General features: G+C 50.5%; 1 protein-coding gene across 1 annotated transcript in view; it reads left to right on the plus strand.

Annotated features, from left to right (window-relative positions):
* The first annotated feature begins 2,626 nt into the window (after positions 1-2,626).
* RPTOR (regulatory associated protein of MTOR complex 1) overlaps positions 2,627-26,472 on the plus strand; it is a 103,327-nt gene continuing 79,481 nt past the window's right edge. The window contains exons 1-3 of the mRNA XM_058852353.1: positions 2,627-2,803; positions 16,048-16,150; positions 18,100-18,182. Coding sequence (XP_058708336.1) covers positions 2,642-2,803; positions 16,048-16,150; positions 18,100-18,182 — 348 coding nt within the window. The 5' untranslated portion in view covers positions 2,627-2,641. The remainder of the gene's footprint in view (positions 2,804-16,047; positions 16,151-18,099; positions 18,183-26,472) is intronic.

Below are 26,472 nucleotides of genomic sequence, written 5' to 3' on the forward strand. Positions count from 1 at the left end.
TGTGATGTGCTGTGCCCGCTGCCAGCTGTGCCCTTCAGGGGATTTCTGGTGGTGCCAGGCTGGGCACAGAGCTCTGGCAGCCGGGATTAGGCTCCATCTGTGCAGCCCCACGCGCTCCAGGGAGATTTGCAGGTGCAGTGTTGGGATTGTTTCTTCTGACCCCGCCGTGGCAGGAGGTTGGAAATAAAGATCTTTAATGTCACTTCCAACCCAAAGTGTTGCAGAATTCCGTGATCCTCTGGTTTGGTGCGGCTGCTGTTGAGGAATTCATGAAAGGTTAGCAGAAACACAGCCATAAGCGTTTTCTGCAGTTCATTCTGATAACAATCATGCAGTTATGATCAGCCATCAGCACAAAGCACCCTCAGGCAATGAATCAGCTCCTCAGGAGAGGGAGGGAGCAAAAGCAAACGCTGCCCACCCCAAGAAACATCACTGCCCATCCTCAAATCTATTGTAAAGAAATGTCTCTGCGTTTAAAATATTTCGTGAGTGTAAACACATGGAAAGTATGAAAATGAAGGGTTCTGTAAATCAAATTACACGTGTATTCTTTCATTTCTACCTTGAAATAGTTTTTACACGTTCAGGCATTACAAACATGAATGTGGTGGGGCTCGGTTACTGCCAGGAGCAAACACTGAGGAACTTCCTGAGCAGCAATATTTGATATTCATTAACATTCAGGTAACACAAGGAGGATCCGTGCCTGAAACACTTCCCCTGCTCTTCCTCACGTGTGAACATGAATCAGACACAACTGCTGGGGGCTGTGCCCCTTTCACCATTCTCCTGCTCTTTTTCCCCACAGTAAATGACCACACGACACAGAGTCCAAGAACAGGAATGGCTGGGCTGGTGCCTGACACACCAGAACACACCAGAACACACCAGAACACATCAGAACACACCAGAACACACCAGAACACACCAGGACACACCAGAACACACCAGAACACACCAAAACACACCAGAACACACCAGAACACACCAGAACACATCAGAACACACCAGAACACACCAGAACACACCAGGACACACCAGAACACATCAGGACACACCACAACACACCAGAACACACCACAACACACCAGGACACACCAGAACACACCAGAACACACCAGAACACACCAGGACACACCAGAACACACCAGAACACACCACAACACACCAGGACACACCAGGACACACCAGAACACACCAGAACACACCAGGACACACCAGAACACACCAGGACACACCAGAACACACCAGAACACACCACAACACACCAGGACACACCAGGACACACCAGAACACACCAGAACACACCAGGACACACCAGAACACACCAGAACACACCAGAACACATCAGAACACACCAGGACACACCAGAACACACCAGAACACACCAGAACACACCAGAACACACCAGAACACATCAGAACACACCAGAACACACCAGGACACACCAGAACACACCAGAACACACCACAACACACCAGGACACACCAGGACACACCAGAACACACCAGAACACACCAGGACACACCAGAACACACCAGGACACACCAGGACACACCAGGACACACCAGGACACACCAGAACACACCAGAACACACCAGAACACATCAGAACACACCAGGACACACCAGAACACATCAGAACACACCAGGACACATCAGGACACATCAGAACATACCAAGACACACCAGGACACACCAGGACACATCAGAACACATCAGAACACATCAGAACACACCAGGACACAGCAGTGTGAGCCAGCAGCTCAGCACCAGACATTGATTTTCAGCTTTATTCCGGGTGAATCTCATCAGCTCTGCAGGTGCAGAGTGTGCAGTTGCTCCAGGGCCAGGGAAATGCCTGGAGCTGTGCCACACGAGGACAGCAGCAGCAATTTCCCCATGGAAAAGATGCTCCAGCCTCGGCAGGGGCTGCCCGGGAGGACAGTGCCCATCCCTGGAGGTGGCACTCAGGGCTGTGGGCTGGGGACAGGGTGGGGATGGGGCACAGCTGGGACTCCATGGGCTGGGAGGGCTTTTCCAAGCGCAGGGATTTGGGGATTTTGGGATTTTGGGATTCTGGGATTCCCGCGCCAGCCCGCGCTGTTCCCATGGCAACGCGCAGTCCCGGCGGCGGCGCGGCGTGTCCCGCGCGGCGGCCCGTACCGCGGGGCATTGTGGGCCGGGCAAGATGGCCGCCCCCGTGCCGCGGTGCTGAGCCGAGCCGCGCTCGCCGGCGCCCCGGGACGCGCGTCCCGCCCGCCGCCGCCCGCCCCCGGAGCGCAGCTCGCCGAGCCGCCCTCGGCCCCACGGTGTGCGAGGGAGCCGCGATGGGCCGGGCGCGGTGCCCGCCGCAGGGAGCGCGGGGCCCGCGGGGGTAGAGGTGCGAGGGAGGCCCCGGGCCCGGTCCCCGCCGGCCCCTCGGTGCTCCCCGGGCCGCGCCACCGAGCCCAGCCGGGGCCACCGCCCGCGCCAGGTGAAGGCGCTGCGTGTCCCGGGTCCGTCCTTGCCCGCGCACCGGGGAGCGCCGCCCCGCGCTGCCCTTGGCCCGTCCTCCCCCTCCGGCCGGAGGGACCCCGGGCCCGCTGGGGGCCGGGCTGGACATCGCTGCCCAGCTGCTGCCCCGCGCTGCCCCACACATGGAGGCTGAGATGCTGCAGTCGCCTCTCCTGGGGCTCGGGGAGGAGGATGAGTCCGACCTGACGGACTGGAACTTGCCCCTGGCCTTTATGAAGAAAAGGCACTGCGAGAAGATCGAAGGCTCCAAGTCTTTGGCTCAGAGCTGGAGGATGAAGGACCGGGTAATGCTCCAGGGCAGGATGGGGTTTGGAGGAGGAGCAGTCGGGGGACAGGTGGAAAAGGAGTCTGAGCTCCGAGGGAGCTGAGCTGCTGCCAGGTGAAAGGCTGGGTGTGCAGCCCATGGTTTGTGTGGCAGCCGTGTGGAATTGGGGAGCAGAGCTGCAGATGGCTCGGGAGCACTGACTGTGCTCACGGCCTCGGTTCTTGGAGCTGCTCCATCCTTTGGGCTCTTTACATGAAACCTGGGTGCCCGCTGTGTTCTGGGCAGGGCAGTGAAGTGGCCGAGGGGAGGAGGAGCAGCTGCAGGAATTGCAGCTGGCTGCAGGTGCAGGAATTGCAGCTGTCTGCAGCTGCAGGAATTGCAGCTGGCTGCAGGTGCAGGAATTGCAGCTGGCTGCAGCTGCAGGAATTGCAGCTGGCTGCAGCTGCAGGAATTGCAGCTGGCTGCAGGTGCAGGAATTGCAGCTGGCTGCAGCTGCAGGAATTGCAGCTGGCTGCAGCTGCAGGAATTGCAGCTGGCTGCAGGTGCAGGAATTGCAGCTGGCTGCAGGTGCAGCTGCACAGGAGCTGTGTGGGTTTGGAGCGTGCCCCCAGCGTGGTGTGAGGTGCAGAGCGAGGCTGTCCTCGCACGTGCAGAAACAGATTGTGGGGTTTTGGAGGCAGGAGGTTGTTCTGAGGTTGCTGGGGTTGGTGATGTGTTGTGTGTTAAACTGACAGCGCTGGCAGTGACAAATGTCCCAGCTGGGACTGTGCCACCCTCAGTGTCTCAGCAAAGAGCAAACAAAGCACCTGGGAAACGTCCTGGACCATCATCTCCACTTGTTCTGTTCCTGGAACAACTCTGTTTTGTGTTCCAGCCTTCCCTGGCTCTCCCAGCTCTTGTACCCTCAGCTTTGTGTCTGTGGACACTCGTGGCTTGTCCTGGTCACCAGATTTGCATTGTGTTTGTGACCCCCTTGCAGTGGGATGGAATAACTCACCGAAACTGCAGGCTGGGATTTCTCTGCAGAGGCCATCTGCCCAGGCTGTCCCTGTCTCTGTTCCCAGCCTGGTGATTACATTTCTCAGAAGTTCTGAGCCATGAGGAGAATCATGGACTGCGAATGGGACTTGGCAGATCAGTGCTGGGTGAACGGAGCGTTTTGGGTGTGATTTAAAGGCAGCACAGACACCACGCTGGGTGCTCTGCTCCAAAGGGCTCTGGCACAGAGGAGACTTTCTCCAGCAGCCTGTGGAGGTGTGATGAGCTTGCTGCTCTATTTTAGGTGTCTCTGCCTTCCTGGGACGCTTCCTGCTCCCTCATTTCCTGATCTGCAGAGTTGCCTGTTCTAATTTGGGAATGACTTTGCCTTGGTTGGGCTGATCGATGGGCTGTGCAGCAGCAGCACAGGACCAGGGGGGTGATCAGGGCTTCTCTGTGGTTGGTGTGAAATGTTTCACGTGCTTGTTACGATCCCATCCCAGCCTGACTCCCCTGGAGCTGCAGTTTCCTCCTCTGGGACTCTCTCGTGCCATAAACGTCGTGGCTGTTGCTGCTGCTGCTCTCTGGGGTCGAGCTCAGTGGGGCTGGGCCCTGGGTCACTCCCCAAGGTACAGAATCTGACTCTTGTGAAGGAAGAAAAGAGAAGCAAATCTCGAATTTTTGGTTTAGTCCTTCTGCTTTCTCTGTCAGCTGGAGCCAGATAACTTCACACCAGGGCCAGTGGTGCAGCTCAGGTGTCGTTTGTACCAGGGCAGCTGCATCAGGGATCGTTTGGACAAACTTGCTGCTGTGCAGAATTACTTTTTGTTTAAGACCTGGTGCATAGGAAGATACCAAAAGCACGAAAAGACACCTGAGAGAAGAAGAGCAGCTGATTCGAGAATGCTCAACCTCTTCACGTTTAAATCTCAGCAGCCTTTTTTCATGTCTTGTATTTTATTCCTCTTTTTAGCTATCTCCTGAGTTCTTAATGAAGTAACAAATGCTGAACCTCAGCTGGGGAGGGGATGAGGATGGGGTCTGGAGTGCTGCAGGGGTGATGCCTGGTAAATATTCCCCCCCAGTGAGCTCCAGTTTGGCTAATCCTGCAGAACAGTTCAGAAGATCCAATCTGCTTTGCCCTGGTGTCCGTGAGCAGCGGGTGCAGGGCAGCTCACCCAGGCTGCTCCTTTCCCATGGCCTGGCTGGAGGTGGCAGCTGGGCTGTGACAGGTTTGTCCAGGGAATGGAGCACCTGGAGAAAACCCCGGGAACTTGGGCTCTGTGGGATTTTCCCGGGAAGCAGTGGTGGTGTGAGGGCACAGCCTGTGCCACCAGGGTGAAAGCTCATGGGCTGTTGGTCTTTTCCCTTTTTGTTCCTGAGCTGCTTGGTTCTGCTCTCTGGCATTATAAATTAATTACTTCTTGTTTTAGCTGTCTTCAGGAAGTTTCTTCTCCTCCTCTTTCCTTGCCTTCCAGCGCTGTCCCACCGTGGCTGCAGCCCTGTCAGTGCCCACAGCCCCTGGTGTCCCTCTGCTCCTCCAGCCCAGCCCACGGCTCAGCCCCTTCCTTCCTTCCTGCACTCCCAGTGGGAGGCTCTGTCCCCATCCCCAGTTCTCTGCAGCTCCTTTTGTCTCTTGGCTCCCTTTCCCACAAGCCAGGGCTGCTGGACCTGAGCTCTTCTCCGGGGGCTGCTGCTGCAGGAGCTTTCTGGAGGATGGGAAGTGCCTGTGGCTGTGAGCTGTGTGTGGAAAACATCCCAGTACCTTCAGTGTGATAAATGAACTCGTCACAGCCCGGGCTGGGGCCCATTCCCCGTCATTAAACACCCCAGCCTGTCTCCAAATGAAGAAGTGCTCAAAGGTCAGGCCAAGCAAGGCTCTGGCAGTCCCAGTGCAGGTGAAGCTGTGGCATTTTCCCCTGTGAATCATGGAAGCCCCAGGCAGTGGCAGATTCTGCCTTATTCATCGAGGAGTCATGGGGAGTGATCCCAGCTCCACTACAGTTAGAGGAAGTGATTCACAGATTTGGGAGTGCAATGACTCTTCTTTTCATCTTGCTTTGTTGCTCTAAAAACCCCAGAGTTTATGTGAAGTTGAAGGTTCTTTAGAAGGCAGAGCTCTGATAAGGGGAGAATCAAATGAGAATAATGAGTGGTAAATGTAGAGAAAATAAGTGAGAATTCACTGGTGTCCCCCGCCCCTTCCTCCATGAGGGCTGCTCTGAAAACATTTAATCCTTCCTCTCCCCCTTCCATGGACTGCATATGCCATCAAAGTGACACTGCTTTGATCTATTATTTATTTAAAGAATATTTTTAACACAAGAGGGTTGGAATTATGCTTTGTGTATTGAATTAAATCTCCCAGCCTCAGTTGCAACCAAAGCATATAACTTGATTTAAAGAAAAAGACTCCCAAGTACACCAGGTTTTACTGACAAGTTGCTATTAAATTCAGAATATTTAAATTAAGATTTGTTGTATTTCTATTGATTTCTAAGATAAGCAGAGAGCAACAAAGCTGATTGTAATAGTTTTACCTCAATATTTTTTTTTCCTGCTGCCTCATAACTTGCTGAGTGAGAATTAAATCCTGTTTTTATGAGAAGAGGAATCCACAATTAGGTGTCTCTGGAAATGCAGATTAAAGCAGGACTGCATACAAATGTGCTTAATTCAGATGAGCAGAGTTTGCCTGCTCAGGAAACCCAGGGAAGTGTCCAAGGCCCGTGGGCTGGCTGTGTTTTCTGGAGGGTTGGGCTGTGCTTTTCTCTCAGAGCTGGTTTGCACTGCCTTGCTGCTGGGCTGGCCTTGTCCCCTGGCCTGTGCAGAGGTGACTGAGGGGTTAATGATCCCTGTGGGACTGCAGCTTCTGGCACTGCCAGATCTGATAAACCCATTGGTACATCTGATGTTTGTCTTGTTCCTCTGCTCTTCTCTAGAGAACGCTCTGGAGATGCCTCTTTCAAGGAATTATCTCATGAATTATCTAATGAGTTATCTAATGAATTATCTAATGAGTTATCTAATGAATTATCTAATGAATTATCTAATGAGTTATCTGATGAATTATCTGATGAATTATCTGATGAATTATCTGATGAATTACTCAAGGCCAGGTTTGTGTTAATGCCATCCTTCAGTGCCAGGCTGTGCTGTGGGGTGTGATGGGTGACAGGTCCAGGGGCTGGAGGATTCCTTTTATCCCCTTTTCCCGTTGGCTCTTCCAGCAGCACCCTCAGCAGTGTTTTTATTTCTGTGTTTGCACTTATTGACCGGTCCTTGCTGAGCTGGGACAGGCTGACCTCCAGCTCTTGCTGGGTGGGGATGGAGCAGAGGTAATTAGTGCAATTAGTGCAGTGCTGTGCAGAGGGGAGAGCAGGGGCAGTGCCCAGAGCAGGGGGCAGTGGGAGCAGCCAGGGTGAGAGTGGAGCCCTGTGCTGGAGTTCTGCTGGGCTTCTCTGGCCTGCCAGGGCCTCCAGCAGAGCTCGGGCTGCAGCGAGATCTGTGCCCTCTGTCCATGGCACCGTGAGGTTTGTGCCCTCTGTCCCTGGCACAGTGAGGTCTGTGCCCTCTCCATGGCACAGTGAGATCTGTGCCCTCTGTCCCTGGCACAGTGAGATCTGTGCCCTCTCCATGGCACAGTGAGATCTGTGCCCTCTCCATGGCACAGTGAGATCTGTGCCCTCTCCATGGCACAGTGAGATCTGTGCCCTCTGTCCATGGCACAGGGAGATCTGTGCCCTCTCCATGGCACAGCGAGATCTGTGCCCTCTCCATGGCACAGTGAGGTCTGTGCCCTCTGTCCATGGCACAGTGAGGTTTGTACCCTCTCTGTCCATGGCACAGCGAGATCTGTGCCCTCTGTCCATGGCACAGTGAGATCTGTGCCCTCTCCATGGCACAGTGAGATCTGTGCCCTCTCCATGGCACAGTGAGATCTGTGCCCTCTGTCCCTGGCACAGTGAGGTCTGTGCCCTCTCCATGGCACAGCGAGATCTGTGCCCTCTGTCCATGGCACAGTGAGATCTGTGCCCTCTCTCCATGGCACAGTGAGGTTTGTACCCTCTCTCTCCATGGCACAGTGAGGTTTGTACCCTCTCCATGGCACAGTGAGGTTTGTACCCTCTCTGTCCATGGCACAGTGAGGTCTGTGCCCTCTCCCTGGCACAGTGAGGTCTGTGCCCTCTCCATGGCACAGTGAGGTTTGTGCCCTCTCTGTCCCTGGCACAGTGAGATCTGTGCCCTCTCCATGGCACAGTGAGGTTTGTGCCCTCTCTGTCCCTGGCACAGTGAGGTCTGTGCTCTCTCCATGGCACAGTGAGGTCTGTGCTCTCTCTCTCCATGGCACAGTGAGGTCTGTGCTCTCTCTGTCCCTGGCACAGTGAGGTCTGTGCTCTCTCTGTCCCTGGCACAGTGAGGTTTGTGCCCTCTCCTCTCTCTCCATGGCACAGTGAGGTCTGTGCCCTCTCTCTCCATGGCACAGTGAGGTTTGTACCCTCTCTCTCCATGGCACAGTGAGGTTTGTACCCTCTCTGTCCATGGCACAGTGAGGTTTGTGCCCTCTCTCTCCATGGCACAGTGAGGTTTGTACCCTCTCTCTCCCTGGCACAGTGAGGTCTGTGCCCTCTCTCTCCATGGCACAGTGAGGTTTGTACCCTCTCTCTCCATGGCACAGTGAGGTTTGTACCCTCTCTGTCCCTGGCACAGTGAGGTTTGTGCCCTCTCTGTCCATGGCACAGCCCCAGGAAGGAGCTGAAGGCCCTTGGAGGGATGGAGGGGATGAGCCTTGTGAGGCAGGGCCAGTGTTCTGTGCCTTCAGCACAGCCTGAAGCTGCATGTGAACTGACTGAGTTCGTGCTGACCGCTCCTCCTGCTCTCCTGCAAGCTGGGGAAGGTTCCTGTTGCAGGAAGGAATTTGCATGTGGAGCACTTGGCTGTGGCTCAGGGATTCCTCAAACGAGACGGCGGCTCCTGATCAAACACTCCGAGTGCATCCCGAGTTATTGGCTCCCGGAAGATCTGAGGGGGCTGTCTAGGAATGGATTGAAGGAACAGTTTGTAAGGAAGATCTGAAGCTGCATCAGCCAGCCTGGGAAGACGGACACCTTTTAGAGCCGGTGCTAGACAGGAGTGGGAATGCCGTGGAGCGAGGAGGAGAAGCCTGCAGGAATGCAAAGCAGAGGCAAGGATGAAACCCCTTGGCACAGGGAAATGGGGAATGACATCTGGAAGACGCCTCTTGTTGGCTCTTTTGCAGGTTGTATAAAGACAGCAAAGATCACAGGAGTAAAACGTTTGCTTTCTGTTATTTTGATTATTTTTGAGAAGTGATTGACAGGGAAGGAAGCCCCATTTTGGCTCTGAGCATCCCAGGGTGGTTGGAAGGCAGCGTTTGGCTGCTGTGCTGTGACAGACACAGTCAGCCTGCTCCAGTCTGGAGCTTTTAGCCTGGAACACGGTGGGGAACACGGTCACCTTGGCTCTCTGGGGGCTGTGGATGTCCCTGAGGAGCTGCAGGCTGTTCCCAGAGCAGGGAATGCACGGAGCAGCGAGTGGCTGCAGTTCTCAGGAGCTTGGGGAGTGCTCAGAGTGTGAGCACCGAGGGCAACAGGTCAGAGCAGGCTTCGTGAGGAGCTGCAGCCTTCGCCGGGCAAACGGACACAATAAACCCCTGAAGAAAATTCAGAGTATTAGTGCTGCATTCAGGGCTTAGAGAAGGAAACCAAGCCCTCAGGAGGAGCTGATCGAGGAATCTAGAGCAGGCTGGCACACCAGGAGCTGACTCTGGGCTGCAGATGGCTGGAGACAACCTGCAGAGCTGTTGAATTATTAATGTTAACTTGAAGGAGTTCTTTGCATTCTGCTGCTTTTCTGGATGTGCAGAAGCACACAGAGATATTTTTTTTTTTCCATAACAATTTATTTATTTGAAACTTTACATTTAAAAAAATTTTCCTTGAAACAGAAAGCTCTTCATCACCTTGCAAGTGGTACAGGAGCTGAAGAGGCAGCAGGGAGCTCTGTTCCCCTGGCTGGGGGAAAGGCATGTCCAAGTGGGATTTGTTGGGAATCGTTCCTCCAGGAGCCTGACGCTGGTTTTTGTGTGATGGGGCAGAAGGTCAAGGCTTTGTGTGCCTGTTCTGTACCTTCAGCCTTGTTCTGTCCCCAGAGCTGCCTTCCTCAGTGGAAGGTGGTGTCACAGCCCTGGGGATGATGCAGGGCAGATGTCACCACCTGTCACCTGGGAAGGGGAAGGTTGGCAAGGAGCAAGCAGGAACTCCTGGTGCTGCAGAGTGAGCTGAACTCAGGGGAGAACGTTTCCTCTTGGTAAATGTTGCTGTTCCTGCTCTCTCCAGAGCCCTCCTTGCTGGAGCATCTCATGGCAGGTCTCCAAAGGAGCCCAGGAGTTACCTGAGGAAAGCCTCGCTGGTGGTGAAGAGATTTGTCTTAAATCTGTAAATGTGTGTAGAGAAAAATGAAAAAATAAAGGCTTCAAGAAGAGAATGGATTTCCTGCACAAGCAGGAAATTGAGCCTCCTGGCCAGGGAGGGATTTCAAATGAGACTCATATGAGGATTTGGAATTTGGAAATTTGTCCCAGGATCTGTGTTTAATGCTGATAACTTCATCCTCAACTCTGTAAAATAACGTAGCTGCAGATATTTCATGTTTAATGCTGACTTAATCTTGTGTTTGTATTTACTCCCAGAAGCAATTTGAACTCACTGGCATAAACCCAGGCAGGTTTCTAACACTTGAGTGTTCATCTGGGTAATGTTTAAGCAGAAAGTTTTCAGCTTGCAAATTGTAGTGTAAAAATCAAATATTAATGGGGTCTAAAACGTCCAGTCTGAGATGTACCACAAAATGCAGAATTTCTCATAAATGCACTGACTTTCCTTGGTATTACTTGAACTGGAATATAAAGCAGTTCAATGGCTCTGAGTTACAAACCTGTTCTCACTCAGGCTGAAATAAATGGGTGTCTCAGTTCCAGCCTGGCCTGGAGTCACTTTCAGGGATGCTCCAGTGGGATCAGGGGGCTCCCTGGGATGATAAAACTTCACATTTTCAATCAAACCCAGAACATAATGGTTTTTTCCTAGCTGAAAATACCTGTAGATACTGCACTGTACTCACCTGCAGATCTGTTTGGCCTCTAAATGAAATAAGAGGTGAATTAGGAATATTTTAAAAGGTCTTTAGCATAAGATGTAAATTTTAGTGTCAAATGCTTTAATAAGCAGCTTCTCTTCCGAGCAGACTCAGAACTCCCTGTGCTCCCTGAGTCCCATTTCCCATGGCTTTGGGATGAATTCTCTGCCATCACTTCTCAGCAAGAGCATTTTGACCGAGTGGATTTTGCCATTTAAGTATTGCAGGTTCTGACCCAGAGTTATTAAATCACTTTAAATCGGGTGCACTACAAGCTTGGGAGTTGTATCCCATTTTTTAACATACAAATGACACTCCAAAGTGCAGAGCCCACAGTAAGAGCTGCTGTGGTTTGATCTTCAGCCTCTGCTGACAAAGCATTTTGGATATTGGTTTTCTTACAAACTTGCCAAATGTTCTTCTGCTTCATTTTTAAATTCTAACAAAAATCCGTGAAAGTGTATTCTGATGGATATGCTCCTGAAATGGGGAAAAGAAAATTTCCACTGTCTTAATGACAGATGAGAATGTCCTCGTACTGCTTGTATTAAGAACCTTTAAATATGCAGTGAAGTTTCTGGTGTGTTCCAAAAGAGTTTAGAAATGGGAAAAGCATTGTTGGGGTTTAAAGCATTGTTGGGGTTTAAAGCATTGTTGGGGTTTAAAGCATTGTTGGGGTTTAAAGCATTATTGGGGTTTGAAGCATTATTGGGGTTTGAAGCATTATTGGGGTTTAAAGCATTATTGGGGTTTGAAGCATTACTGGGGTTTAAAGCATTATTGGGGTTTAAAGCATTATTGGGGTTTTTGGGCTCGGGGGTTTTGGGTTTTTTGATCAGTCCCATGCATTGTCCCCCCAAACCCCCCTGAGCCGGGCTGAGGCAGCGTGGGCAGCAGGGTAGGGGGCATTGAGAGCCCACCTGCACAGGGAGCAGCACAGGGAGCACCTGGAGCTGCTGCACAGCCCAGAGGAGGCTCCAGGATCAGCAGAGGGATGGAGCAGCTCTGCTGGGAGAGCTGGGAATGCTCAGCCTGGAGAGGAGAAGCTTTGGGGTGACCTCACTGTGGCCTTGCAGGGCCTGGAAGAGCTGCAGAAAGGATGGGGAGAGGCTTTACACGGGGATATTGAGAAAAAAATCCTCCCTGTGAGGACTGGTCAGAGGGGACAGGGATGAGCTGTAGCTCGGGATGTGCTCCCTGTTAGCAGAACAAATGACGTGGAGTGCAAGGCTTTGCATCCTTTGGGGGAGGTGGCAGAGGGGAAATCACCCCATTTGTCTCTGGGATCAATGCTTGTTTCTCTCATGGGTTTGCTGTCAGGTTTTCCAGGAGAAACACTTATTTAAAACCCTGAACCTGGGATTGGAAAAGAAATATCAGCCTGTTCAGCATAAGCCACCAATCAGATGTTACCAGCAAAATACTGAAAAATAAGTCAGTATTAGACTGCAAATGGGAAACAATAAATAAATGAGATGGAGAAGATTGCTTGGCAGGATACTTTCTCTTGGAAGAATGATTTATGGGTTTCCACGTCTAATCAGTCATTTTTTGTGTGGTTTTCTGTGTTTCCCTGGGGTGCTGAGTGTGTGTGTGGCAGCGTGGGATGGTTCTGGCAGCATCTGTGCCCTTGCATGGCCTGCAGCTGCCTGGCTTTCCCGAGGAGCTGCCAGTGCCTGGGCTGCCTGGGGAGCTGTCCCCAGGGCTTGTGCAGGGCTCAGGTGCTTTGGGGTGCTGCTTTTGGGTGCTGCTGGGGCACTGAGGGCTCTGCAGGACCGGGCTGCCCCTCACCCTGGTCCTGCCAGTGACTCTGGTGTCTCTGTTCATGTCCCTGGTGCCAGTGCCAGTGACTCTGGTGTCTCTGTGCATGTCCCTGGTCCTGCCAGTGACTCTGGTGTCTCTGTTCATGTCCCTGGTGCCAGTGCCAGTGACTCTGGTGTCTCTGTGCATGTCCCTGGTCCTTCCAGTGACTCTGGTGTCTCTGTTCATGTCCCTGGTCCTGCCAGTGACTCTGGTGTCTCTGTTCATGTCCCTGGTGGTGCCAGTGACTCTGGTGTCTCTGTGCATGTCCCTGGTGGTGCCAGTGACTCTGGTGTCTCTGTTCATGTCCCTGGTGCCAGTGCCAGTGACTCTGGTGTCTCTGTTCATGTCCCTGGTGCCAGTGCCAGTGACTCTGGTGTCTCTGTTCATGTCCCTGGTGCCAGTGCCAGTGACTCTGGTGTCTCTGTTCATGTCCCTGGTGGTGCCAGTGACTCTGGTGTCTCTGTTCATGTCCCTGGTGGTGCCAGTGACTCTGGTGTCTCTGTTCATGTCCCTGGTCCTGCCAGTGACTCTGGTGTCTCTGTGCATGTCCCTGGTGGTGCCAGTGACTCTGGTGTCTCTGTTCATGTCCCTGGTGCCAGTGCCAGTGACTCTGGTGTCTCTGTTCATGTCCCTGGTCCTGCCAGTGACTCTGGTGTCTCTGTGCATGTCCCTGGTCCTGCCAGTGACTCTGGTGTCTCTGTGCATGTCCCTGGTCCTGCCAGTGACTCTGGTGTCTCTGTGCATGTCCCTGGTGGTGCCAGTGACTCTGGTGTCTCTGTTCATGTCCCTGGTGGTGCCAGTGACTCTGGTGTCTCTGTGCATGTCCCTGGTGGTGCCAGTGACTCTGGTGTCTCTGTTCATGTCCCTGGTGGTGCCAGTGACTCTGGTGTCTCTGTTCATGTCCCTGGTGGTGCCAGTGACTCTGGTGTCTCTGTTCATGTCCCTGGTGGTGCCAGTGACTCTGGTGTCTCTGTTCATGTCCCTGGTGCCAGTGCCAGTGACTCTGGTGTCTCTGTTCATGTCCCTGGTCCTGCCAGTGACTCTGGTGTCTCTGTTCATGTCCCTGGTGGTGCCAGTGACTCTGGTGTCTCTGTTCATGTCCCTGGTGGTGCCAGTGACTCTGGTGTCTCTGTGCATGTCCCTGGTGGTGCCAGTGACTCTGGTGTCTCTGTTCATGTCCCTGGTGGTGCCAGTGACTCTGGTGTCTCTGTTCATGTCCCTGGTGGTGCCAGTGACTCTGGTGTCTCTGTTCATGTCCCTGGTGGTGCCAGTGACTCTGGTGTCTCTGTTCATGTCCCTGGTGCCAGTGCCAGTGACTCTGGTGTCTCTGTTCATGTCCCTGGTCCTGCCAGTGACTCTGGTGTCTCTGTTCATGTCCCTGGTGGTGCCAGTGACTCTGGTGTCTCTGTTCATGTCCCTGGTCCTGCCAGTGACTCTGGTGTCTCTGTGCATGTCCCTGGTGGTGCCAGTGACTCTGGTGTCTCTGTTCATGTCCCTGGTGGTGCCAGTGACTCTGGTGTCTCTGTTCATGTCCCTGGTCCTGCCAGTGACTCTGGTGTCTCTGTGCATGTCTCTGGTGGTGCCAGTGACTCTGGTGTCTCTGTTCATGTCCCTGGTGGTGCCAGTGACTCTGGTGTCTCTGTTCATGTCCCTGGTGCCAGTGCCAGTGACTCTGATGTCTCTGTGCATGTCCCTGGTCCTGCCAGTGACTCTGGTGTCTCTGTTCATGTCCCTGGTCCTGCCAGTGACTCTGGTGTCTCTGTGCATGTCCCTGGTCCTGCCAGTGACTCTGGTGTCTCTGTGCATGTCCCTGGTGGTGCCAGTGACTCTGGTGTCTCTGTGCATGTCCCTGGTGGTGCCAGTGACTCTGGTGTCTCTGTTCATGTCCCTGGTGCCAGTGCCAGTGACTCTGGTGTCTCTGTTCATGTCCCTGGTCCTGCCAGTGACTCTGGTGTCTCTGTGCATGTCCCTGGTGCCAGTGACTCTGGTGTCTCTGTGCATGTCCCTGGTGGTGCCAGTGACTCTGGTGTCTCTGTGCATGTCCCTGGTGGTGCCAGTGACTCTGGTGTCTCTGTGCATGTCCCTGGCTGTGCTCTAAGGCACATGTCCTGAGTGCTGAGTGCATCTCTGGCCTCTCCACCCCATCCGTGGGCACTCCCTGTGAAATCCCCATCAGGGAATTCCTCTCAGGCTCCTGTTTCCATCTCTGTGCTGCACAGTGCTGCTCAGTCCCGGGTAATTCCTGGCACGAGGAGCTCCCACAGGACTGCAGGGTTTGTTTTGTTAGCAGGAGCAGGGTTTGGGATGAAGCCACAAACCACAGCTCTTGCTGGTTTCTTATTCCATGTTCCCCATCCTGGCCACGGGAGTGAGGAAACGCTGCAGGATTTCCGTCCTGGTGTGCAGCCTGTGAATGGTGTCTGGCTGCTCCACTTTCTGTACACATTACACATTTATGTGGCTCTAGGTTTTTCTCTAAGTGTGAAATTTGGGATTTTTTTTCCCCTTCTGTTGTGGATTGCACGGGGCACCCTGGGGAGGTGGGGATGTGGCAAGCCCTGAACGCCTGCAGTCCCTGAGAGCTTCATCACTGCTCCTGTTTCCCTCCTCTGGTTTAGGTGTTGGCATGAGGGAGTCTAGAAACAAAACCCCTGGAGATGTGGAGTGCTAGATTTCAAGCAGTCCTTGTAGCTGGCCAAGGTGGTTTGTCATTGGTTTAGTGGAGGTTTTGGGTGGGTTTGGGTTGGGTGTCTGGGTGGGATAACCCCACATGGAGCTGCAGCTGGAGCCACGCCAGGATTTCTCCTTGCAGGGCTCTCCAAGAAAAACCAACACGTGAAGAAAACAAAATAAAAATGCACTAAATATCTTTGTTCTGGCGTGTGTCTGTTTGTTTAATTTTTTCATGGTTTTGTTTGTCACTTGGGAGTTTTTCCATTTTAATTCTTTTAGTTTCAATATTAGAGATCACACACTGCATTATAATATTGGTCAGGGCCCCTGAATAGCATTGCCTCATGTTTTAATAATGTGTTGCAGTTGGACAATGGCTAATTTAGGATGAGTAGCAGAAGTTCACTGCTATCCATTTCCATGCTCAGAAAGAGAAGAATGGGCTCTGGAAATAATAACAAAAATAGTAACATAGAGTCTAAGTACTGTTCTAATAAAAAATATGAAAAATTTCATCAGTCAGGCCTCGCTTAAAATAGTCCATGTGAAAGAGCAGGTAGGAGAGGTTGTTTGAAGGCCTGCAGAGGTTCTGGGAGTGGTGATGTTTGAAGGTTCCTGCACTCAGGGCTGTGCTCTTGCCTGTCTTTGCAGATGAAGACTGTAAGTGTTGCCTTAGTTTTGTGCCTCAATGTCGGCGTGGACCCCCCAGACGTGGTGAAAACGACTCCCTGTGCCCGCCTGGAGTGCTGGATTGGTGAGTGCCCCAGTCTCACAGCACAGAACTCATCCCACAGCTCTGCATTCCCAGGGCTTCAAACTGGGCTGAGCAGAAGGGAAACTGGGACCTGATTTTTCTCTGGGTTAATGAAGAGTCCAGCTCCGTGGGTCATCTCTCCTGCTGTGTTCTGAAATGAGAAACCGTGGAGGAAAACAGCTGTTAATGAGCTGCTTTGCTTTCTTGTAATTATTTTAGATTTATAAATATCTAAAGGAAATCTCTGGGCAGAGACACCTTCAGAGTGCTGGAATCTGCAAAGCTTCCAGTCTCCCTTCTCTGCCTCACCCAGCTGAGCAGTGAGGTTTGTGAAACACCTTGCTGTGTTTTGAGGTGCCTGCTCCGGGGCTGTTTTAATTGGAATCATTCAGAAGACCTGGAATTATTCCTAAGGATGTCTTGTGCAGTTCCAGCACCTGGGTTTGCCATTTTCATGCAACATTGCACTAAATTCCTAATTTTCTTTTGTGAAGAAATTAAAAGTTGCTTTGGTTTTGGAGAAAAAAGTCTAATTATCAAGATGAGACAATTCTGAATATTAGAAGTAAATATCTTGTGTACAGCTTTCTCAGATTTGGTTTTTATCTGGGAATTGGGAATGTTCAGCCTCCAGCACGTCCCACGCTGGGCACTGGAATCCTCAGCTCGGGGCTTTGACAGGCCCCAGGAGCAAATCAATCACTGCACAATCAGAATTTCTTAAAAAACTTCCAGCAGATTTTCTAACGTTGCCTTACCTGCTTTGTGAAGCACAGCAGCTCAGGTTTTTAACCTGGAAATGCTGCTGAGAGCCGTGAGCAGGCACAGGCAGGTACCTGAGAGCAGCCCTGATGTCTCATTGACACACAGGAGCATTGCAGAGTCACTTAAATAAAGTCATTAGTGCCTATCATTAGCAAAGAGAATTTTGAATGCACTTTTGTAATTAAATTTTCAGTCTGTTTATGTACACAAGTGCTCCTTCCGTTTGCAGCCAACTTGAAATTTCTGGAAAAGGCAATTGGGGAAATATCTGATGTTTTTCCTGCCATCAGTCCCAGGAGCAGGGAGTGGGGTGCAGGAATGTCTGTGCCACATCTGCAGGGTCTGGGGAACTCTCTGGGGTGCAGCTGCTGCTGTTCACACCTGAGCTGGGGTCACAGCTGCTCACCCCAGGTGACAAATGGCCCCTGAGCAGAGCCACGTGCAGGTCCTGCTGCACCTTCCACGTGCTTTTATTCATTAAAGAAAAAATAACTCTCAAAATCCTGCTTTCATCCTGCTTTATTACATTTTGTTTCTAGCAAAAGTATATTTGCAAAAGCTGGGAAAACAACCCCCTTCACTGATCTGGTTTAGTGCTTTTAAAATAATTGATATTAAATAGGAAAATATTAGCTTGTAGGGTTTAAGAAAACTTGTTAATTGTTTAATTATATGTGCATGGTGTTTGAATAGAGCACGTGGCCTGGAATTGTATTGCTATGTATGGATTGTGGTAATTATCTAGCAATAAAATTAACTTCTTAAATATTACAAATGGCACACAATCTCTGCAGCAGGAAGCAAAGGAAGTAAATGAAGCAGGATTTTGCATTCATCAACAGAAAATGTTTGTCATCAAATATTTAACCAATTTGAGTTCTTGTCATTATTTACAATAGAAACCTTATTTCATTATTAAAAGAAACAAATGCAATGCCTCTCCTGTCTTTCAAAACAAAATTGTTTTTAGCACCTCAGTGAGAGAAATCTTCCACATTTGTCAGTCTGTAAGGGAGCTGGAATTTTGTTGGGCTCAGGAATCCGGGGATAATTTTTGGGTGCTGCCCTCAGGTAAATTCCACAAGGAGCAGAGGTGTTCATGAGTTTGATAATGAAAGGAACCTGCATGAAAATATCCTGCAGAGAGCTGGGGTGAGCAATGCTGCTGTGTGTTCTGTTCCCAGATCCTCTGTCCATGGGGCCTCAGAAAGCTCTGGAGACCATCGGGGCCAACCTGCAGAAGCAGTATGAGAACTGGCAGCCCAGGGTGAGTGTTGCCTGTTCCTGGGGCTCCTGCTGGCCTTTTCTCTCAGGGTATTTACGTCTTGGAGCATTCATGGCAGATATTAATGTACAGTTCAGAGAATTTCCTTTCTGCGTTTTTCCTCGTGGCACGTGGCCAATTTTTAAATCTCAGCAGCCCAAGAATTTAGCAGAAAATTCGAAAGGTGCCTGAAATCAAACAGGAGAAAAAGCATCTTGGAGCAAAGGTGAAAAGAAGCCCTTTCCTGCTCTCTGTGTGAGTCCTGGTGCTGGGGGAGGAGGGACAGGGCAGGAGCAGCAGGTTCCCTGCGTGGGCCTGGTGGAGGCAATCCCAGAGCTGGGCTGGTTCCCTGGTTCCTGCAGGAAATCACAGCCCCTGACACATTGCAAAGCCAAACACGTCCTAGTTTATTGCACTCCACAGGGCTCTGGAGCTTTCTGCAGTAATAAAGAGAAGTTGGTGTGCCATCTGCAATAAAACAATAGGGACATTATTGAATTTCCTAGAGCTTTCATATAAATACTAATACATCCAGTTTTGTCTGTTTCTCGGGGGCTTGGAATGGTTGAGGAGTGGATGGAAGGAAGACAATTTGGGGAAAACCAGGCAGTCTGGAAAAAAGAGCAAATGATGACAATCTTCTGAAATATTCCCGGGCTGTCAGTTCCTTCCAGCAGGAGCTGCTGTCTTCAGCACCTTGTTGGGGATTCTCAGTGGTGCTGATGGCTGGCAGGGGATGGTGGCAGTGGTGACCACTGGGACCAGCGCTGTGGCACTGCTGCCAGCCAGTCCTTGGCTGCTTCTGCTCAAACATCCCCCTCCTTGCTCAATGCAAACAGCTTTTCTGAAAGGTAAAAGGGCTAAAGCATGAAAATTCCTTGTTTCTGGAAGCTCCCAGGCTGCACAGCTGATGGATATTTCCTTCCAGGTCTTATTGAGCCCCTCTCTAAATAATTTATCAGCTTGCCATTGCTTGAAGTATTTGTTCTGATTAAATTTAGGACTTTGCTTTATTGTAGCGTAGCTACATAAATTTGTGTGCTGCGGGAGTAAAAACCACTTCAGCTGTTGTTTCCTCTGCAAAATCCTGCAGTTTAGCAATATTCAGTCATTTCATGCAGTTCTCAAATGAAGATTGTACTGGGGGAGAGGATGGGAGATGACAGAGCTGTGGGCTCGATCTGCCTTGATAGAGAGTTCTCTGAACAAGTAAAGAGTTGTGCAGTTCAGTGCAGATATAACTGAGCTGCTGGTGAAAAAGTGGAAGGAAAAACAAGGCAGCTCTACACTAACACTCCCTTGGGTTTGGGGCTTGACTTTTACTGGCCAGGGAAGGGGTTAAACCTGGGGGTAATCTGGAAAGAGGCTCAATTACAGGGATCAAAGGGGCTGCTTAAGCAGCTGAGAATGGAAGGAGAAAAGGGAGTGAAAGTGAAGAGCACAGGAGCAGGGAATGCCTGACTGGAGGGGAAAACCTTCCCTGGGATTGCTCCTTTGGGAATCTTCGGGCAGTGGCTGGGAATGGCTGGAGGAGCTGGGTGGAACTGGAGCTGGCTGCTGGCAGGGCCTGGATCCACGGGAAACACCGGGAAAGGAACCTTTGGCTGAGACAGAACTGCCCAGAATAAAATAACTGGAGTCTCTGTGGGAGGTTGCTCTGTATTTAAAACATTTAGATAAGGAATGGGCTACACTGCAATGGGATTTCTGAGCTGCTGCCCCCCTGCAGAACCCTGCCTGTGTGAGGTGCAGCTCTGTGTTGAAAACATTTAGATAAGGAATGGGCTGCAATGGGATTTCTGAGCTGCTGCCCCCCTGCAGGACCCTGCCTGTGTGAGGTGCAGCCCTGGGGCAGGTGCCCAGGCAGAGCAGGCTGTGCTGTGCTGGCAGGGAGCAGCAAGTATTTCCCTGTGGTTGGGGTGTAAATTCAGTTTTTTGGCAGCACTGCATGTTGTGGCAGTGCAAAGGCAGGGACTGAAGAGTCAGGAGCCTTTGAAGACAGGAGTGGAGGGCTGTGAGCAGCCAGCCTGCTGCAGTGGGATGCTTTATGGGGATGCAGGAGCTCAGGGAGGTTTATGAGCAGCAGTTACTGCTCTGCAAGTCCCAGTTTGGCAGTGGAGCTGGGCCCGTGCTGCAGCCCTGCAGAGCTGCTGGGGAGGATGAAGGGCTTGTGCAGTCTCTGAGTTCTCTGCAGCCTCCAGGCTGGAGCTGGCAGTGCTGTGTGCTGATCCCTGTGCCATGAGCTCAGAATGGGATGGCTGCTGCATTCTTAGGAGGGTGCCAGGCTTTATTCGCCCTGCCTCTCCTTCCCTGGCTCCCAGCCCTCCCTGGGCAGCCCAGGGCCCTGTGCCTCCATCCCTGTGGATGTGCTGTGGAGCCAAAGGCCAGGCTTGGATGAGTTTCCATAATTCAGGACCTGGTATGAGGTAGTCTGGAGCATATGCTTATTAAATTTACATGAAATGATAGATTTTTTTTTTTTTCCCTCTTCGTTTGCTCTGGCTTTTGACCAGGTTCTCCCTTTAGCTCTAAACTGACCAGAACACTCCCAGGAGCTGTTCCTGCTTCACTCAGTCATTTTGATGCTTCTGTTGGGATTTTATTGGTGCACAGACCCCAGTGGCACTCCTGCACCAGCTGCTGTTTGCAGTCCTGTCCTTTATTCTCTGATGAGCTTTCCCAGCCCTGCCTGGAAAGCCAAACTCCACAGTTCATAACCATTCCTAGCAGAGGTGAGAAGGATGCAGACACAGCTCCTCTGTGGCTCCAGCTGTGCTGAGCTCCTGCTGAACTGTTCCACTGGGATCTTCTGTGCAGAGCCCTTCCAGCTGCAGGGCAGTTCTTCCATGGAGTGTCCTCTGAGAAGCAGCTGCATGGAGCATGAGGGCAGAGATTTGCCATTAGCACTCCCCTCCTGCCCTTCCAGGGCTGCTGCACCTCTGCAACAACCAGCAGCAGCGAGGCCAAGGGTCTGAAACAGCTCATCCCAAAGAATCCTCCCCCTTACGCCCACCTATGTAAAATAAAGTCAATTACAGTATTGATTTTTTAATTCAAGTGCTACAATTTTGCCTCCCTTTTTCTTCTCTCAGTTTCCTCCTTTTTCGCTAAGAGAGTCATTTGGGCTGTTTTAATTCTCTGCTGGAATGAGCTGATTTCATTAGAGCTGAGTGGATTATACCTGAACGGGCATCCCTGGGGTGAAGGAGAGCTGTGAGCCACGAAGGGGGATGAAAATCCTGGATGGGGACTGGGGAAATCTAGAAGACAAGAGTAAATAAACTTGTAGGAAGCCTTTGGGAAGGGTGGCTTGAAAGCAAGTTGTGGTGTCTGGGAGTGCCTGCAGCTGGAGGTTGGGGGTGGCATGGGCACTGGAGCATGGCAGTTCTGCTTCTGTTCCAGTGAAAAAAGGTAAAGGAAAGGGGAGGTTTCCCATTTCTCTCTGATCCCATCTCACCTGATGTGTGGTGCCTGCACCAGTGATGGTCTCTGAGGAAACATCTCCCACAATCTGGATAAATTATCTCTTTTGTGGCAGGCCTTCAAGGAAACAGTGATTTTCTGATCAAACAGGCTGCTTCTCCCTCTCTTCCAGTCTGCTTCCCAACAGTTTTCTCTTGATTTCAAAGGAAGTACAGCCAAGACACTTGAAATGGATCACTGAAAGCCTCTACCTTTTAGTGCATGTTGTCTGTTGTTGATGCTGTTGTTCCCCTCATTAGAGATCGCTGGGCTTTGATTCGGTGTCTGAGGTTTCATTCCTTCATTGCTTTTTTCTGCCTAATTATTTGGGAAGTTGCTGCTGCACATCAAAGGGGGAGCATTTCCTAAAGAGTAACTACTTAAGCATGAAAACTAATTGAACACATGACCTAATTATTGGTCTCTCAGTGAGTCATACTTTTCCTTTATTTCTGTGGGGTTTTTCCTTTAAAACAACAGCAAATACTAATTGCTCCTGCAGAAGAAATACTGTAAAATTCCAAAGGGGAACATGGAAAAACTGGTATTTGGTCTCCAGGTGGAGATATCTGCAGATGTAGGTACATGTAAGAAAAAAATGAATAAGAAGGAAAAAAACAACAAAAAGACAGTGTGACCTTGTTTAACAAAACCAGGTTCTCTTTAGAGGACTATGTTTGTTGGTTTTCATTTCCCAACAGCCTCTTGAATTTGGCAGCTATTTCAGGCTCTGCAAAATTCTGCTGTATCAATCCTTTGCTGTCTTGTTAAAGATCAACTGTCTTCAGCATAAACCAGCACGGGTTTTTTTTCAGGGGAAAAAAAAAATAGCCTGCAATAGAAGTGGAGTCAACAAGTCTAATTGTCAAACCCAGTTATTGCTGTTCTCCTTCTGTGTGAGAACCTGTGCTGGTCAGAGTGTCACTGCTGCTTCACTCAATGTCCCTCTGGAAGCACCAGGCCAGAAAAGCACACATTTCAAACGTGGTAAAGGATGAAACCCACTCTTTAATGCCTTGGGAATATGGAGAAAATGAGGAGAAATGAGTCAGTGGTTGTAGTTTTCCCTTTGGTGGCTCTGCAGGTGATCAGCATCCCAAGCCTGCCTCACCCAGGGCTGGCTCAGAGCAGCTGCTCCTCTGTGCTGAGAGCCCTCCCCTGGGACACCCTTCCCTGCACTGGCAGCAGCTGGACCTGGAAGGGCTCCTGGAGCAGGGATAAACTGAGGATTTGGGAATTGGCTGTGCAAGGGGGAAGCTCCCTGCTGCAGCTCTGGGTACAACTCATGTTTTAATGCTTTTGATAGTGAGGAAAAAAACCTGATAAATCTTTAAGACACCACTGAAAGAGGAAACTGTGAAATTGCAGCAGTAGTGTACTTAATACTGATTTCTCAGAGATTCTCCTGGAAAAATGAGTCACAAAAGGGAAGGAAAGAGTTGCAGGCATGAGCTGCTGTGGGGAAGGGTGTTCTGAGCTGCAGAGACCGGGAAGTGGCATTAAGCTGTTCTGTGAATTGAGCTGTTGGTGCACTGCAGACAGCACGGTCTGGCCTTCTGGAGCTAAGTCAACAAACTTGCAAAGTCAGTTTAGTGGGAAAATCCTGAAATCCTGTGGGTCTTGGCATCTGCTGCAAGCTTGGAGTTCTGTGGGCAGGATGTGCTCGAAGGAAGGGGATCAGCCAGCAGCTGAACTCCTGTTCAAAGCCCTCGCCTTCTTTCCCACACTGCTGGCAATAACTTCATTTCACATGTTTTATTCCTCATGCCTGTTTTGGTTTGTGCTCTGTTATAAAAATGGGGCCAGAATTAGCAGAGGGCAAGATTTGTGTTTTTGAGGGTGTTTTCCTGTGACCATTGATGTCGGCTTGTCAGAGATGGGAAGGAAGAGCTGATAGGAAAAGGCTCTTGGAGAGAAAAGCAGCTCTGCCTGGCAAAGCTGATTAACGTGTTTCTGTAATTACCAGCCAGCTCTGGGTGACCTATTTAAAAGCACCTTGTCTTTGTGTGGGGTGGGGAGCGGTGAATCCCTGGCTTGGGGGACAGGGAGGAGCAGATCCCCTGGCAGCATCCTGCTGCTCTGTGCCCAGAGAACAGCACCTGCATCCCCTGGAGAGCATCTCCAGGCCTTGGAGAGCAGGACATGCACAGGGTGCTGTGTCAGGAGCTTCTTGCTAACAGACACCAGCTTTGTGAAAACTTAGAGGTTAACAGAAGAAACCATTGACATTTTTATTTATATTCCTGCTCCTCTCTAAGGCAGAATGAGAAAATCCTGAGATGCTTTGGTTTTAGCTCCTTTCCTGTGGAGATTAGCAAAGCATAAACCTTGGGATGATTTGCTTTCCTTCTCCTGACTGGTTAAGGTGTTGTTAATCAGAAAATTGCTTCATTGAGCAGTTACTTTGCAATCAAAGGAGAACTGAAATTACTGAACAGTTTTTTAGTATTGAGAAGATGAAGTTCTTGCCCTGCAGGGCCCCGGCCTTGCAGCTCCTCCCTGGAGCACAATGCCTTTGGCCAGGGTATAAAGACACCCAGTTTGTGCTCCTGCAGCCTGGACTGGGCTCCCAGAGAGATCCAAGTTTCTGTTTAAGAAACTTTAAAGAGCTGTTAAAACTGATGTTCTGGAGAAGGAATGGAACTGAGCTGATGCTCAGGAGTTACGTTGTTTGACTAAGCAGGTTTGAAAGATGTGACCTGGGGTGTACTCAAAATCCTGTTAGGGCACCTTGTGATGTGACCCATGGAGCTGTCACCAGGCTGAGGGTGCAGAGCTGCCATCTGAGGAGCAGATTTGAGTTCTTTTACCATTCCCCTTCTTTCAAAGGAAGTAATTATTTACACAGCCCTCTCAGAACAGTTCTCTGAGCAGAGAGGGAAGGATTTGTACCAAACACGGGAGGCTGGTGGGTGGAATTTCTGTGAACTTTGGCACAAGCCTGCAGTGTGAAGCAGCTTGTAACTGCTGAGGAACACACCTGTCTCGTGGATGTATTGTAGCAGCAGCTCAAGGTTGGTTGTCCTGATTTTTGTCTTCCCTGTCAACATCAGTTCTCATGAACAAACTGCTCAGAGGTGGTTTTTTTTGGAAGTGTTATTGGATCCCGAGCCTGCACAGTGAGGATTAGGTACTTTGGAATTCATTTCACATTGGACTTGAAAGCAAGGTCAGAGACTCTGCAGAGGGAAGGTAAAGTCCCCACTCTGCTGGCTCCAGGCAGAGGAGGGGATGTGCCACGCTCAGAGCTGGCTCCAGCCACCATCCTGTCCTGGCATCAGCAGGTCCAGGAGCCTCGGGCTGCTCCAGAGGGAATTAGCACAGGGGAGATGGAGAGGGGTTTGAAATGCACCCAGATATCTGCAGAGGACTTGCCTCAGGCTGCCAAGAGTCTCCCTTTGGCTTAGTTCAGTATTTAAATTAAAGCATCTCTAAGTTATAGTTTATCTTCACTGTAATTAATATTTTTCAAGTTAGCAATGACTAATAATTTTATCAGTAATGTTTTCTCCTGGCGTGTGTTAACCAGGTTAAGCTGCTGCCTGTAACGTCAATTTGGGATTTCCAGCACACTCCCTTGTACTTTAATATGCAGTTTTTATTATCTTGGCCTAATCCTCATGAATTTGCATCAGGGTAATTTCATGTGCCCACAGCCTAAAATTAAAACACCTAAAAGGAGGTATTGGGATTTTTTTTTAATATAAAATTAAGAAGATTGGAGTCTGTGGATATGGTTCAGAATAGTTTGTATTTGCATGATGTGTCCAACCCGAGAGTTATTGTGGCCATATGAGCTGGAGGTGATTGGGTTTGTGATTGATGGGTACTGGGGATGAACTGCAGTCACTTCTTACCGTGCTGAGTTATCTCTGAGCTTATCACACAGCAGGCTCAGTGTGTGCTCCCCGAGCTCTGCAGCCCACCTGGGCTGGGATTCTTACTGTGCAACTGTGCAAACCCAAAAGTCTTCGTGTGCAGCTCTAAATTTGTCTGTCCTTTGATGTGTCTCCAAAGCCAGTGTAGATGCAGGATCCTAAATCTTCCTTTGATGCAAGAAAAGAGCTGTGCTTTAGTCAGTGTCAGAAGGAAACCACGCTGAATCGCAGGGCTGGGTTATTAATCACCGTTTTGGATGAACCAGAGAACAAAGTATTTTTGTTTGTGAGTGCAGCCTGTAGTTTTTCACTAGAACAGCTTCCCCCTCAGCAGGCCTGGAAGCAGGCCAGCCTGGCATCACATGGAGCCAGAACACCGGGAGGAGTCTGGAGTAATGGAGTTGTGGAGAGGAAACGGGCGAGTATAGAACAAGTGGCAGTGCAAATCCTCTGCCAGAGCTCTGCTGAGCCCTGCAGTGCCTCTGGATCAGCCCTGCCAGCAGCAGGCAGTGCTCCTGCCCCTCCCTGTCAGCAATCCTTGGGAATGTGAGGAGCAGTCACAGAACAGAGCCTCTTGGAGCTTCCCTCCATGGACAAAAGCAGGGATTCTCCCCCACCTGCCTGTTTTATCAGCAAGTCTTTATATATGGACTTTCCTCCAAATCTGTGTTGAGATCTTGCTAAATATCCTCTGGGAAACCAAATGGGTTTATATCAAAAAGATCCTTCCTCTCATCTCTGTGCTCTTTGATTTCTTTAGAAAGCTCTACAAGATAAGGGTTTGATTTGAAAAGTCTGGCTTCTCATTAGAGATGCTGAATGGGCTCTTCCCCAAAGTGTTTGTTCATGGTTCTGTTTGTTTATTATTATTCCATCAACGTGTCCAGCACAGAGCTCAGCCTGGATTTCCCCTGGATTCCTTTAGAAACTGATGCCATTCTTCCTGCTCTCCC

This window comes from Poecile atricapillus, chromosome 17, assembly GCF_030490865.1.
Source record: "Poecile atricapillus isolate bPoeAtr1 chromosome 17, bPoeAtr1.hap1, whole genome shotgun sequence".
Lineage (NCBI taxonomy): Eukaryota > Metazoa > Chordata > Aves > Passeriformes > Paridae > Poecile > Poecile atricapillus.